The sequence below is a fragment of the Sinocyclocheilus grahami genome, unplaced genomic scaffold (assembly GCF_001515645.1).
Source record: "Sinocyclocheilus grahami isolate Dianchi unplaced genomic scaffold, SAMN03320097.WGS_v1.1 scaffold244.1, whole genome shotgun sequence".
NCBI lineage: Eukaryota > Metazoa > Chordata > Actinopteri > Cypriniformes > Cyprinidae > Sinocyclocheilus > Sinocyclocheilus grahami.
The window spans coordinates 583,438-599,685 of NW_015505423.1; the positions used below are offsets into that span (position 1 = coordinate 583,438).

Consider the following 16,248-nt stretch of genomic DNA (forward strand, 5'->3'; position numbering starts at 1 on the left):
TGTGTGTTTGTCTCATGTGGAAGGAGAATGACAGTGCATGAAAAGAGGTGATTACATTACAGAGAGAATTACATTCTATAATAAGAATTGGTTTGTTGTTGTTGTTTTCAAATAAGTTATTGCAGATTATGGTCTTAAAGCAATAGTTCACCCCAAAATTATAAAATTCTGTCATCATTTACTCACCCTAATTTGTTGCATGACTTTCTTTTTTTGTGGAACACAAAATATGTTTTGAAGAATATTTATGCTACTCATTTATATACAAATAAAGCATATAGCGACCACAACTTTCAATATCCAATAAAGCACAATTAAAGTGACTCTTATGAATTGTGTAATAGAATAGTTTTGTGTTAAGAAATAGCCTGAAATTTAAGTTATTAATTTCTGAAAGTCTCTCATTTCACATTTAAACTAAAAAGGCCTTTAGATGACTTATATGATACTTTTATAGAACTATATTATATTTTTATGGTAAAATGTATTCTTTGATGTTATGTGGAAGAATTAAAGTCATTCAAATTTGCGACAACATGGTGAGCAAATAATGATAATTATTCATTTAACACAGTGGCTTTTAACCAGCAAACTTACAAGGGGGACACAAATGACTTCAAAGTATTTAAATAAATTATGATTAATATATCAAAATAATCTAATTCGGATCTAAATTAAAACGAAGAACATGCCGTTCTTCTGGAATCTGGAATCCCAAAATAAATCACGGTTAATTTAATTAATATATCAGTACTCCCAGTTTATGTTAATAAAAACATTTGAAAACAAGAAGCTTTGTCATTACAGTAGAAACTAAATACCGAAAATATTAAAATAACTGAATGCTGATGTTGTTAAATGGAACAAAATAGTGTTTCTAGAAAGATGCACTGACTTAAATTGAAAAATTATGAAGCTGCACTTTGCATTTGCAAAAGCACTTGCACAATAATATTTATCTCTCCTCTCAACAACAAGCTGACTGTTGGGGAACAGCATGTCCCTTTTTGTTCCATATGGCACACATAATGTGTAAATCTCCAACAACAGAGGCCACAGAAGATAAAGGTGCCTGTTGCTTCAACACCAGACATTTGTTAACAATTAGTGCTCAAGACTGACTCACTGAAGCACACGCACCGTGTCCCACCTCCTCCTTTTCTCCTCCTCCCTTCATCCATTCCCTCCCTTTCCCACACAGAACCAATCTCTCCCTCTCTCCGGCATTTCCTAAAGCTGCACATGGTTACTGTCCAAGGTATTATTTTCTTCTGGTTCTATAGCTAAGAAGCAGCATGTTATAGAGGGGTCTTCCTGACACACCAGCTGTGCCCACAGGGGTTCCCAACAGTGGATTAGTCTGCAGATTTGGTGACTGATTTTGTGTAAACAAACCAGTATACTTCTTGATTGATGCTCTGGATTCTGATGAGTCCTTGCAATACATGCCAAGTTTGAATATTCAAACAGGTGAAATACATTCAGTCTCAAGTCTCCACAATCATCTTTATCTGACCTGGGCTGACTTTACAGAATCAACATGAAAGGTAAGCAATGTTTCTTTTTATTGATTCCTACTATGACTAATAAGTTATGGTTTTCTAATTCATGTGAGAAGCACATGTAAATCACTGTGAACATGAGCATGCTGACAGCACATATGCAAGACCCAACTCTGAAGGTCTAAAGAAAGCAGGGACCTGTTGATGTTGGATGCGAGTTTGTCGTTCTGTTACTTTGGAAGCAGGATACATCATGCCGTCATCCCTCTCAGCTTGACACCATTTGCTGTTGAATTTTTAGTTAAACTCTTAGATAAACCACACTGATGGGGTAGCACTTTAGATGCTGCTTCTAGTCAACACAGAATAATTTTCGGTTTCTTAAAAGCCAAGTGAGTTCTTTTTGAAGGGAAGTGTGGATGTGGATCTGCATCCGTTGGTAGGATCTTTCATTTATTGGAAACATATCCAAGGTGAAGGTAAATTTTTCACTCTTTTAATGCATAATCCAGAAACTCATGAAAGAGCTTGGCTCCTAATACATTCCTCATGCAGTGAGAGATGTGTGGGGAGTTCTTCGTTCTTGGTGTGGGCAGCAGGTGTGGAGCCAGTGCTAACCACACACACACATACTTTCCCTTCAGCTGTTTTCCCAGGATCTGACCAATGCATCTATTTGTAATTGGCAGATAGGTTCTTCTTAATCTTGATTACATCTAATGAAACACACTTGCACTTCATATTTGTTTATAATTGAACACAGAAGGACCCATTTAATGGTCAAAGAAAAAAATGTTTTGATACGTCTAATGGGGCTGTCTTAAAAAAAACTGTAAAACATCCGAGAACATGTACTTTCATGTAATAAGGGCAACCCATGTGTGACTGTAAACATGACGATATCTAAAGAAGGGAGTAGAGAGGTGAGATTCACCTACAGTTTTCAATAAACTACAATATACAGTATGAATGTTTTCAATTGCTCTCCATTGAACTCTAGAGTAGAACTGTAATTTTTAAAATGCGTGTAAAGCAGTTGTACATCAACCAGAACTGTAGAGACACTTGTCTTTATTAGTTGTGGTTGGGTTTCTGCGGTTTCTGTCTGATGGTTTATACCTACTGCATACATCTGGTCACATAATACCAGTATTACTGGATGTTTCCTGTTTTGGTGCTTTTCAGCAAAGTGTATCCATTTGAAGGCACTGGGCAACCTCCTGGACCCACAGTTTAGAGATCATGCCCACCATGCCAATTTGTTCTTTAGGACATCAAAGCCCCAGAAGTTACCCCTGAGAACCCCTCACTCTTTGCAAGATCTGAAGGATTAGGTGAATCCTCTGAAATCTTTGGATCAGGTGAATCCTCAGAAATCTTTGGGCAATGTAGAAGGTGCTGAAGAAATCAACCACAAACTTATGACACTGTGAAGTTCTGAAAGGAGATATCATCTTAAACCCTGTTGTCCAAAGAGTTCTCAACTCTTGTGTTGTATTAAACATTTCTCTTCTTTGCTGTATTTCTGGAAAAGAGGATGAGCTGAAGGATGCCTCATAAAAAAAATCACATTGTGTGAAAAAAAAATTAAATTTGTTGACAACCACATCTTGGTGGATTAAGTGCATCTTGGTGATCAAGTCTTTGTACTGGCCTCTGACAATATATCATTGTCTCCGATTGGTTTTTACATGCCACCATTGTGGTTCAATTGTTTTTTGTTATTCTCACAGTGTTTCGAAGACCCAGAATGAAATTTTAGCCTTTAATGTCTGGTCAGGGCACAGATGTGTTTTCATAGCTGGTTGCCAACATACTGTACAACATCTGCCCAAGTGGACTGATTTACTTATATATGTACACCTGAGATAACTGATGTTTTAAGAATTTATCATTCTAATGCTACCTAAATTACATCCACAATTGCTGTTGGTTTTGAGAGCAATCAGCAGACATGGCCAGATTGTGACCTTTAAGTGCCATTTACTGTATTATATTGTTGCACATGTAAACTTAAGGCTCCCTGTTTGTTTAAACCTTACATCATGCAACTCAATTTTGAAAGCACACAGATTGTGATTGCCCACCCTTTATAAACATTGGCATATTTACCTTATGCTCTTAAACTTCTAGAAACTTTCCATATCCTCCAGATCCTTAAATGACCCAGCAAGCTAATTAAATATCCTGCCTCTTTCATTAACTTTCATACTTTTTATGTTTACTTCTGTTGACCCAGCCATAGTGCTTTTTGAAGGTTCTTGGCTTCCTTGTAAGCGTTTTCAAAGGGAATGCAGACATTCAGACCAGACTGAAGGCTCCCCTCCTTTTCCTCTGTACTGTTGGCAACACTCACAAGACCCAAGGTTGCGCCTGCTCCGAGCCACCTGTGTAGCCAGGACTGGTGGGGAAATGTAAAGTCTCTCCACTTTCTCCCTCATCAAGCTTTTGCCCCTTCTAGCACTCTGGCTCTGGCAGACCTGACCTCAGCGGCTTGAGTAGTATAAACAATTGGCTCCAAGATGTGCCCCGGGGTTTGAAAAATACAGACCCACGATTTAAAACAAACAGAAAATGAAGCAGGTGCGAACTCCCTGAGACTGTGATGTTGAGGGATGTTATTTTAAAAGTGCTTGCTGAAAAGTAGTGTCTGATAAAGAGAAAACAAGTTGATGTTTAACAGCATTGGCAGTGATAACTGGCATACCTCCAGTAACAACTCTTTAGCTTCAGTACCAATCCAGTGCCCTGCAGCTGCAGGGTGTAGAGATGTTGAGTCACCATTCCTTGTTGAAGTTTGCTCCTTAACTCTTGTCCTTTCTTCTCAGCCAGGAACACAGTGCCACATTTTCAGATTTCTGTAGAGAATTAATGCCCAAATCAATTTTCAAAGCAGACCCTGGCTTGTCTTCAGTGAGATCATGACTCTCTAAAACATGGTAGATTGCAGGCTTTCATAGAGACGCCCCCACATTTTCATGCTTTTTGTTGTGTATTCCTTTGTCCCATAGAAAATAGTATGCTCTGTTAAATATGTACGATCTTGGAGACCACATAAAACATAACGGGGAAGTCGTGGCCTAATGGTTAGAGAGTCTCAGGTCCGGCAGGAATTGAAGGTGGGGGGAGTGAATGTACAGCGCTCTCTCCCACCTTCAATACCACGACTGAGGTGCCCTTGCGCAAGGCACCGAACCCCCAACTGCTCCCCGGGCGCCGCAGCATAAATGGCTGCCCACTGCTCCGGGTGTGTGTGTGTGTGTGTGTTCACTGCTGTGTGTGTGCACTAAGGATGGGTTAAATGCAGAGCACTAATTACTAGTATGGGTAACCATACTTGGCCACGTCACATAATGACATTCACACAGAACAATGACTTAACCAGATCATTCCTCATGATAGAGTTTTGAGACTTTTTTCCTATTATTGTTCCTTGTTCATAAAGCTTCTTAGATGTTCTGATGGTGTATATAGTCCAATAGCACTTTATACAATATTTTGGTTGTACTTCAACAGGTAGTAATCAGCTGTTTAGTTTACTGACTGTCATGGGTGGCTGCAATAAGTGGAAAAAAAAGCTTATCCAAGCTAACCATCTGCTGACAATGCTTTTCCAGATGTTATAACATTCATCCTCTGTTCTATTTTTAGCTACGTCCTGCACCACACAGGTTTTTTTTTTTTTTGTGAGAGAGACAGCTGTGGTTTTTCCCACCCAAAGCATGTTGTGTACCTGGTCAACCATCTCTTTGGTGTTGCAGGCAAAAAAGAATTGGCCAAAAATGCAATTCATTTATTTAATTATTTCAAATATGTACTTTGTAAATAAGTATCCATTGAAATAAAATATATGAAACATGAAATAAAATAAATAAAACATACCATATTTAAAGAAATAAAGACAATTTAATATGCTATTAAAAAAAACGCAACCTGGGCTCTTAAACTCAAAAGAGCCATAGTAAGGGCCCTTTTTGGCATATGTTAAGAGCATCTCTAACATGCAAAATATTCCCAGGCAATTTTATTCCTCCTGGGAGGAATAAATCCTCCAAAAGATCCAATCAAATTTAGTAAAAACACTTCCTTCACCAATTTTGTGTAATTGTGCTAATATAAGGTTATTTCCAGCAGTGACCTCATCTAGTACGAATAGGTCCAAGTTGACTGGTTTTTGTCTTAAGGCAGAGTGCTTGCAAGCAGGTCTTGGTATTTCAACTCTCTTATGATTTATGTTTCCTGTGATAAAGCGAGAGTGTGTGTGTCATTCCCCAGGAAAAGTTTATGTTTCAATCTATTGACTTTAATTTGTGAACACATACATCAACCCTGCTGCTTTTTTCCTCTTTTGCAGATAGCTATAGGGGCTACGAGAACCAGCTTTTTAGTGGTATGTGGAGTCTTTTTCTTTGTTCAGTTTTATTTGAGCCCTCTTGATATAGACTTAAGATCTAATATGTGTTTAATCCCTGCAGTGGATCTAGATGTCCTCTTATAATCTCCTGCAATTAAAGTCTGAGACCTGACATGTTGAAAATATGATGGTACAATGTTTTTTGTTCTGTGCAGGAGGTAGATGTTGAGTCTCAAAGGGGAACTGTGTTTGATTAGCCAATACGATGAACGATGATTTAATAGAATCATGATTGCTTTCAAGTACGATGTTATAAATTGTAAAGTCGTGACTTATTCATGTTTTGTGCAATCTCTCTTTGTAGAGGAGGACTTAACTGGAGAAGAAGAGGAAATTCCTCCCTTGAGAGGTTAGGAAAATTCATCTTTCTTAAAGATTATTGCTCTCCTTATTAATGATGCATCACTGAGTACAAAAGATGGAGTTCGTAAAATAGAGTTAGACAGTAAGCTGTCTTGATAAATATCTAAATTTGAAAACTGTGCCTGAAAATGGGCTCACTTTAAAGTGTTCGTTAGTGTGTTTATATATACACAAGTCAACATTTACCCACCACTGTTTTTTGAGTGATTATTGTACATCTATTTTAAATGTTTAGTTCTTGACAAATGTTCAGTGTTTAGAAAAGCTTTATTTACAGAATTTGCGAGCTCAGTTGAATTATAAGTCACATCCAATTTGAATAGTCTCTTTTTTTCAGGCACTGCTGTATATTTGAATGTTAAGTCTTTTTAATGTTGATTTTGGGATCAAGTTTTAATTTTTTACATAAGAGTTAGGATATAATGGCTAATTTGTGATAAAGTTCATATCTGGAGGGAATACCAGGTTTCTTTATGAGAACTGAGAGTGTGTGTGTGTGTGTGTCCACAGGAAGAGCAAGAGGAGGATGTATGAAATGTCAGCAGACACATTCTCTTCAGCTAGCTGTCAAAATGCTCTATGGCTTTTTAGCTTTGCTCATCATTGCAGTGGCTGTCTTGGCATCCCTTGGTAAGTTTTCTTGCCACAACAACATCCATGTTTGCAACACTTTTTTTTACGTTAAGTTTTTTTTCTTTCTTTCTTTAAAGTGACACCAAAGTGAACAAAGCTGAAAGGTAGATATAAATGCTTGATCTTGAATCAGCAATCAGCATTTTCACATGAGAAGACACTGCTGGGGTGAGTCAGTTATGGGCAAGAGAAAGGAATGTAGGACACCCCAATTTTCATCCTACAAACACATGGTTACAACATGCAGTGTGGGTTTTGATTCGGCATAATGCTCAAAGTCAACAATTTCCAGATTTAATAGTTAGAAGTAAGCCAAAACCTTGCCCACACAATAAATCCCACATCATGTGTGATGTTAGATGCCAAATCTGAATCCTTTGTCCCACTTACAAGCATGAAAGCACAACAAAAGTCATTAGTGAAAGAACTGGCAAATCATACCTACAATATATTTCACCACAACAATACCCCCAAGTTTCAAATGCAATGGAGCTTCAACAAGAGCTTCATGAACATTGTCCCGGTGGCAGGATGTAATACTACCATGCCAGCCCACAACATAGTTCAACTGTGGCTAAACAAATCAAGAAGAATGTTGTTTGGTTTGATGAAATATATGATGACAAGATGATGGTTTCATTTAAAGAAAAAAAAAACAGGCCTAACTACTAGATATTTCAGAATGATGCCACATACACATCTGTTTCATATTGCTGTAACTCCTCAAAAATGTTGTATAACAAGCAGTTATGTGTGTAATATGAATACTGTTATGTTAAGGAATTTGATGTAGGAAGTAATCTGAAGTTTGCACAAGGCAAGCTGATCAAGCAACTCAAGTATCCTGTTTAGTGACAAAAAGCCAATAATTTCCTTTTAGCACCTTTTTTAAATACAGCAGGTGACATGCATTCATACAGCTGGAATATAAATTACAACCGCAAATGAGGTTCCGTTACAATTTACCAGTCCCCATAGTCCAAGATTAACTCTTGGTGTGTGTGAAGAAAGGTTCTGGACACATTTATTCTCTGAGGAAATAGAGATCACTTCAAATGGATTTACCGTTCCAACAGTATTATGCAATTTCACATTTTTGCTTAAAAGTAGACATTTGTATCAAACATTTATTATATATTTTGTTTGTTTGCTTGTTTCACATCACATACATTTCTAAAATAATGGTTTTAATATCAATACATTTGTCATGTCAGTTTTCAGGAGAGTTGACAACTTATCTGAAGAAGAAAAATTTTGCCGCAAACAGATTTCCAAGGTCCAAGAGAGCATAAAAGGTAAGAATTCTTGTTTTACAAAACATGCATTTTGGGAACTGGTAGCCATCATAAAATCGACAGCGGTGTTATTTCAATATGATGTATATATTTATGCTCATTTCAGTTAGTTGACAAGGTAACAATTAACGTGAAAGTTTATCTAATATTTTTTATAGGCTTTATTTAAATTTGTATTAGTTATAGTGAACAATAAAACACTGATCTTCAACAGGAATGTGAAAATGCAAAAAGAAAAAAGTTCTCACACAGTTGCTTGTTTAAAATGGGCCTGCTAAATGTATCTAATTTGTTTGTCTAATCTCTCGGTTCACTTCCTGTGGTCGGTGAACCCCTCAGAGAGTAAAACCTCACGAGGAATCATTTATTACCAAAATATTGGCCTACAAAACAGCTGTGCACACAGAGTGCTCAGTCTGTTTAAACAAAACTGCATTTTCATGCAATTTACAGTGTATTTTGTGTCAGTGGGACAAGCGATTCACTGTTTGGTGGTTGTATTGCAGATATCAGCACTGTAAATAACTATTCCAACTGCTTAGATGTTGCACAATACCAAGAGGAGATTGCCAGACTGAAGAAAGAGTATGAGGAGATCCAGAAGACGGTACTCAGTCAAGAGCAGCAGTTGGACCAGGCGACCCAATCTCAGCAAAGTCTTACACAATCCAGCAACAGAATGACTAGAGACCTCCAGTCCTTTGGAATTATCATCAAGCGTATAAACCAGTCTCTGGGTCAGTACCTGGATCAGGTAACTGGCTGGCAGGTTGTCATCAATGAAATGGATCAAGGGATGAAAACCCTTGTTGAGGATCGATATGATTTGAAGGCCACAATGCAACAAGTCAACACTACTGTCGCCCTTAGTGCGTTGTGGATAGGTGCTCTTCAAAGAAAGGCAGAAGAGGAGACCTTGGTGCTTCAAAAAATAACAGCGGACTGGCAGAACTACAGCAGAGTTTTAAGTGCCCTGAAGTCCAATGCCAGCATAACCACACAGACCATGAGGGCTATTCAAAATGGCGTCTCTGCCACTCACCAGCGTATTAGCATGAGTTCAGAGATGGTGCATGACCTCACTCTGCAAGTCATGAACCTTCAGATGCAACTGGACAATGTCTCGTCTTACATTGATGAACATGAGGAGAACATGCATGACCACCAGTACCATGCCAAGTACTACGAGAACCGGACCGGGGAACGATTTGTGACTTTGGATGCAAGAATGAAGTCCATTGAAATGGAGATCGACACTCTCTCTTCCAGCTTCAAAGCAACTATCAGCCATGTTCAGAGCATGTACCAATACATCAACCAAGAGAGTTCCTCTTGCCAATCCAGACTGAACAGTCACACGGAAGATTTGCAGAACCTTAACAACACAGTCTTGCTTCTCCTTCACCTAGCTGACACTCTGAGAATGCAGTACATGATGCTGAATGTACGCCTCGATGCTGATGTGAGGAACCTATCAATGGTGATTGAGGAGATGAAGCTGGTAGACACCAGTCATGCAAAGCTGATCCAGAACGTCACTATTCTGAAAGGTTGTTGTCTACCTTTAGTGCAGAGTTCCTCAAATTCAGCCCTGTAGGATCACTAAACTATCACTAATCACTAAAGAGTATTACTCAAGACCTTGATTAACTTAGGGTTGGGGGCTAACCTCTGTGGTCCTCTAGGGCTGGATTTGAAGACCTCTGTTGTAGTGTCTAATAGGTTCACTTGCATGTTCTTTAAGTGTCTAAGTGTCTTTTTTTCTGGATTCTTTATAGGTGTCTCTGGTCCACCAGGTCCAAAGGGAAATAGGGGAGAATCAGGAGCCAAAGGACCTGTAGGTGTAACGGGACCGAAAGGAGACTGGGGACTTGCAGGGAATCGTGGACCTCAAGGACTTAAGGGTGCTATGGGAATTAAGGGTGATCAAGGTGTACAAGGACCTTCTGGAATGAAAGGTGGGCCAGGACTTAAAGGAGAAAAAGGGTCTTTAGGGCCACCAGGGTCTCGTAGTGAAAAGGGACAGAAGGGTGATATGGGGGCTCCTGGGAAGGATGGAATTCCTGGTCCCAAAGGACCGGCAGGTATCCGAGGGCAAACTGGACTCCCAGGGGTACATGGACCTCCTGGACCAGTAGGAGTACAAGGCCCTGTGGGATCACCGGGGCCACGTGGAATACCTGGACCACCAGGGAAGCCTGCTCAGAGTTCATGAGCAGATAGACATAAAACTTAAAAATACCCCAAATGGTGATACACTGACTGCCTTTCTGGACAGAGTGATGGTGGTGGTGGTAAACGTTGACTTGGAGATCTCTCTCTAAACAAGATGATGGTGGGGACTCTTTGGTATCTTGGAGGCCCAAATATACATTCCCCAAACATGGAGCTTGCAACAATACATTTTGTATAGGCTTTCAACATTCCTCAAGCACAATTCTATACAGTATATTGAGCCACTTCACAAAGGTTCTTGTTTTAACAGTGGTTACAGAGCCAGGCTGCTATGCAACCATTTATTGTACTAGGTACCAGCCATTAGACTCAATCTTTTGCCAGCATTAGCATATGAACACAGATGAGACTGTGCTTTATTGCTTTTTATGAAGTTTATTTAATAGTGCTGCATTTGCCTCATAATCACAGAACATTCAGAGCTGGTACTTTGAAACATGATTTTTATTTTGAGTTCAAGTAAACCAAATATTTCTACTCGTTAAAGGTACCATAGCAAGGGGTGAGAACCGGAAGGGCGTAAGTGACATTTTGGGGCGAAATGGAGATATATATATTAAATGAAAGCTCTCGATGAGCTCTTTCTACTGCCAAAACAACACAAGTGAATTCTTAATAATTTTGGAGTTATTCATTAGAAACCAAAAGACGTAACTCTGAACATACTAAGCCTGTTGGTTTTTGTTTTGGCCCTCCTGTAAAATTGGTGAAAAGTCACTTACACCCTTCTGGTTCTCAACCTTCGATAGGTACAAGTTTATGAAACACTGTGCAAAAAATTCAAATTAACACATTTTACAGTTGCTGGCATTGCATGAAATTGCAAAACCAAGGCAATGAGCAGTGTGAACTGTACAGACAAATTTATTAATTGATTGGCAATGTGCAACATTAAGTTTTAATGTTCAAATTGGTTTGATTTCCCAATTTGTCAATATAGAATTTTAACAGGTGTAATTTTATGTTAATGTGTTTAATGTGTTTTTGAGGAGGACTTCATGATGTGTTAGCATACAGTTTATTCTCTTTGCACAACAATAAAGGGTTATACGAATGTAAAAAAGAGGGGGCCATTTTTGTTAAGCATTTTTTTCAAGTTCACTAACCCAAGTATTTTCCATTTTCATTAATGCTTTTATCACTTCATAGTGAAATCATGAAACAAATGTATATAATATGGTTAGCTATCTACCCAGCAAGCACAAAATATTTTTATAACATTTTCACATTGCAAAATTTGCATTCTAAAAAAAAAAAAAAGTACTAAACTGCAACTTTGTTTTATTAGACAAAAATAAATCATTTTGGAAACGTAGAATATCTAATTGGTAGGTTTCTCTTCAAGTAAATGCAGAATGTCAATATGTTTTTACTACAAAATAAATATCATACCAAACTGCATCATTTGTTTTTATTTTATTATTAAAACAACTTGTGCTGGCTGGGTAAAGAGACTTTTTTCATCAATCAAAATCACAGAGTTGAGATAAGATCTATTTGATCAAGAGCCAATTTAGTGACAACTAATTCTAGTATGTTTCATCTCTCGACGTACAGTACATAAAGGTAATTAGTTGTTTTGTCACAGCTAGTGTTAACTTTTCTTATTGCATCATGACTAAGTTCCAATCAGGAAACAAACTATTAGCATTAGAGAGGAAAATTGACATTTGAATTTGAATTTTTCAAGCTTTCTAATGAGTTCCAGTGGAACTGGATTTTGGTTGCCTGTGTGTTGTTATGTGACTAGCTCTTGCAAGTGTTAAATAGGAGAGAGCCTAGGAGAAATAAGATGTCTACCCACAACATTAGGACCCTGAATGAATTTAGGTATGTGGATATAATGTCATGCTCTAGGGCTTTTGCATTTATTAAGTTATGAATTCTAAATAACAAATAATATTAATAAAATAGCTTGACTGATTGAAGAAAATGTGAGTGATGATTGCCAAACACGCTGACATGATGCTGTAGACACTGGTACCAGCTGCTAAGTTGCAAAGGTCTTGACAGTTTGTATGGCAACCCTAGTATAACCCCTCCCCTCTCCCCCGGGTCCTCACCGCCACACCTCGTTCTCACTCCGAGTGGGTCTCCGGCATGGGAGGCGGACGCACTAACAAGGAGGCTAAAGACTGCAGCCACTAGCTTCAGTCGCTAGTGCGTCTCTTGAGATCAGGGGAGTGAGGTTTACCTGCACAGCACCTACTCGCTGGCCTCCGTTACACTCACCCCCCTGAACCTCACTCCCATCCGGGTCACGGCACCAATTGTAACCCCTCTCTCCCAGGTCCTTACCGCCACACCTCGTTCTCGCTCGGAGTGGGTCTCGAGCCCAGGTCTCCGGCATGGGAGGCGAACGCACTAACAAGGAAGCTAAAGACTGCAGCCACTAGTGTCAGTTGCTAGTGCGTCTCTTGAGATCAGGGGTGTGAGGTTTACCTGCACAGCACCTACTCGCTGGCCTCCGTTACACTAGCAGAAGTTTGTATTCTTTGGTTTCAGCTTGAACTTGTATGTATGCTGTGCAAAATAATACTTTGCATATACTTGCATTCCCGCTCTACCATATTTGCATGTGTAAGAATGGAACTTAATGAAACACCAAGTGTAGTATGACCACCCAATACACTAGGAAATAGCGTACAGATTGTGTTGCCCATTCATGAGCGCTTACACCTGGTTGCTCTCTCTTGTCCTTAGGCCCCAAGTGTCTGCAGCTGGCCTGAAAGTTTAGGCCATCCTCTATAATGGTGCATGAACACTTCAAGGAAGTTTCCTGTTGCCAAAGAAAACATGATGACTTCAAGAACAGGTCAGAGATTCTCATTAAACCAAAACATTACGTAATTCTTCAATGGTTAACACCTCGATATGCTAACTTTCCAAAGACGTGTACTTACACCATCAATAAAAGCTGCTGAACGTAATAAGCCAGGCAAAGTAATAATGTTCAAAGTTTATCATCAAAACACACTCAAGCGCTATTTGACACCTCTCTGTTGTCAGAAACAGATTAAGCCAAATGCATTTTAGCCCAATGTATCATTAATAACTCACATTAATGTGTGTTGCCCCGGGTTCAAACTCTGATCTGTTGACACAACGACAGAATTCACTCGGAAAGTCATGGGCTGTGAGAAAAATCTGTCTCTCACCTCTTCTGTCAAAAAGAGCGCTGCTCTCCTACAATGTATGAAAACAATGTACAGCAGATACTTATTTCTTGTGCTTTAAGTTTGGAATTTAAAAAATGAAAAGCTCGAGGGTGTCATGTTTTCCCTCTCCTGAATAACATATGACTTGCCAGAGTAAACTGCGCCAGATGTTGAGGCCAATTTCTTTTTCTTCCATGCGGAATTCATTTCACATAAGCATTTTCTCACTTAGATATTTAATAAAATGTCTGCCACAGCAAAGGTAATGTCGAAGGGAGAAGTACACTAGAGTAGTAAAGATTTTGTGCTAAAAGCTATAAAACACAATTTATGACATTATTATTGCATGGAATTTGATTTGGAGACTGAATTTATCTTTGATATTTCTAATGGTATGTCGTTGGGACATGGTTAGGTTACGATTTAAACAAACAACTGCATTACATAACAAAAAAAAAAAAATTGTAAAGGCTCTACAAATAGATTGTCAAAAAAGTCTAGACAGCCGTTGGACTGTGTTGAAGTGCAACTAATTTTAAATTACTTCAGGGTGCAATTTAAACGCTGTTGTTGTGATGGCAAATCTGAATAGTTTATATGGAATAAATGTTAAAAAAATAAGCAAGCTTCTGAACATTTGCTTTAAAAATTACAATGTTTTGAAAAGAACATTTTTTTACATTTTTATTTGAAAGAAATTAGTGCTTTTTTTCAGCAAGGATTTATTAACCACTTACTGTGCGCCCCTATTTTTGAGCATTTTCTGAAAAACGACATACCCAAACAAAAATGTCTGTATCTCTTGAACCCTATGGTCTATATTTATAAATCTGGTATTGTTTGAAACTAGACACTTGAACCTTTGTTACTCTGGAGTCATAATAACTTAAAATTAGTATAGCAACAGAGTAAAACAAGGTAAATTGTACATGAAAGTGACTCACGATATCTTTGAATGAAATTCACTAAGGGAAAAATGGATGAGGCTTTAATGCCATTGGCCTGAAAACCCCATAAAGATAAAGCTGAATGTCTGTCCATATTTTGATTCAAATTTGAAGATGATACTCCCAAAAATGTAGTTTCTGTAAGCTTTTATTTAAAAAAAAAAAAAAACGTTTTTTCAAAAAAAGCCATTTGGAGACTCCAAATGGACACCTGGTAATCAAATTACCAAATGTGGCAAAACTACATAATGCATACATGTATATCAATTCAGAACTGCTCTGCCCACCATAACACACAAGAAAAAACTATTTCTGAACAGCATTTGTAGTGTTGACTCATTTGGTTACCACCAGGTGTCCATTTGGAGTCTCCAAATGGCTTTTTTTTGAAAAAACGCCTAGACTTTTCCTGAAATAAAAGCAGAAATACAACATTTTTTAGGTAAAATCTTGCATAAAGTACATCTTTGTGGTATTTTATTTCAAGAAAAGACTAGGAATCCTTTCAAAAATGCTATTTAGAGACTCCATATGGCACTGCATACTACATATACTACATAGGCTATATGTATATCAACTCAGAACTCATCTACCCATGAAACCACACACACAAACACAAAACTATCTCAGAACAACATTTGAACATTGTAACTAAACAGTATTTATTTTGAACAATTCTAATAATGAAAACAGTGAACCAAAACAGATTTGATCAGTTTAGAGCTAATAAACACACAAAACTTTTTTTTTACATTTGTAATTGTAATTTTTTTCTCTCTGCTAATTATTATGAATATCCAGTTACTGAAAAACTAAAGCAACTATTTACAGTATTTACAGTGTAGGACACTCAAGGCAGTCACTAAAAAGGTTTGTTCTGACCAACTGGATACCAAAGTCACAGAAACACAGGAAAGAGAGAGAGAGCGTGTAAACAACAAATCAAACTTGCAACACTGTGTTTACATGTTGTATACACACACACACACACACACACACACACACACACATACACATACACATACATACATAATACTCGTACACACACACGCACAAACACACTCAATACTCATACATTTCGTTGTCATTTTTATAATCTAAAACAGCTAACATGACACAAAATCTACAAACACAAACATTCAAGAGAACGGCGTTGAAACTCACGTGCTATATGCTGCCTGTCATGCGTCTCTCCGGGTCTTTCTGCTGCTGTTCACCACTGCTTCACATCACGCCCTCCAAAACACTTTCAAACAGCACACAAACTCTTCTAAAGTCGATGTCCCATGATGGAGAGATTCAGATGTACGCCTCGGAGAAAGTCCGCTCGCGGATAAACACTCCGTGTAGCGCGCGACGCCATTCAGTGACCGCAGCGTGCGCACAGACGAGAGCGCATGCAGCTCAGAAATACACACTCGCTTTGCGCACGGGTATTCTTCAAGCCTTCTTACGTCAAATATGCAAACTGTCAATCACTGTAAGCGTGCTTGTGGTTGGCTAACACTTCCATCCATCAAAGCTTTGCTGGCTAGGCATTGGCTGGCTTCAAACAGCCCAAACTTGCGGAGCGCAGACTGGCACCTCGCTAAACCTGTCAGCGACTCCGTCTCTGTTCTGGGTTATAACATCGCCTGTGATTGAAGGAGAGAGACTGGGAGGGCTCATTTTGCTCGGAAGAGACTATTCTATATGAAACAA

The 16,248-nt window shown here is 38.5% G+C and overlaps 2 protein-coding genes across 3 annotated transcripts in view; both read left to right on the forward strand.

The window, feature by feature from the left end:
- The first annotated feature begins 1,199 nt into the window (after positions 1-1,199).
- Positions 1,200-10,944, forward strand: LOC107598072 (scavenger receptor class A member 3-like). 2 transcript variants are annotated; one of them, XM_016289330.1, is made up of 7 exons: positions 1,200-1,547; positions 5,857-5,892; positions 6,221-6,265; positions 6,790-6,909; positions 8,127-8,207; positions 8,750-9,757; positions 9,986-10,944. In XM_016289330.1, exons 1-7 carry the CDS (start codon positions 1,541-1,543, stop codon positions 10,420-10,422), a joined length of 1,734 nt encoding a protein of 577 aa, XP_016144816.1. In that variant the 5' UTR covers positions 1,200-1,540; the 3' UTR covers positions 10,423-10,944. The 2 variants fall into 2 exon arrangements, with proteins under 2 accessions (XP_016144816.1, XP_016144815.1); XM_016289329.1 differs by having other exon boundaries at positions 1,201-1,547; positions 8,714-9,757.
- A 4,334-nt stretch (positions 10,945-15,278) lies between these two features.
- LOC107598071 (N-acetyltransferase ESCO2-like) overlaps positions 15,279-16,248 on the forward strand; it is a 23,075-nt gene continuing 22,105 nt past the window's right edge. The window contains exon 1 of the mRNA XM_016289328.1: positions 15,279-15,294. The gene's annotated coding sequence lies outside the window, so the exon portion shown is untranslated. The remainder of the gene's footprint in view (positions 15,295-16,248) is intronic.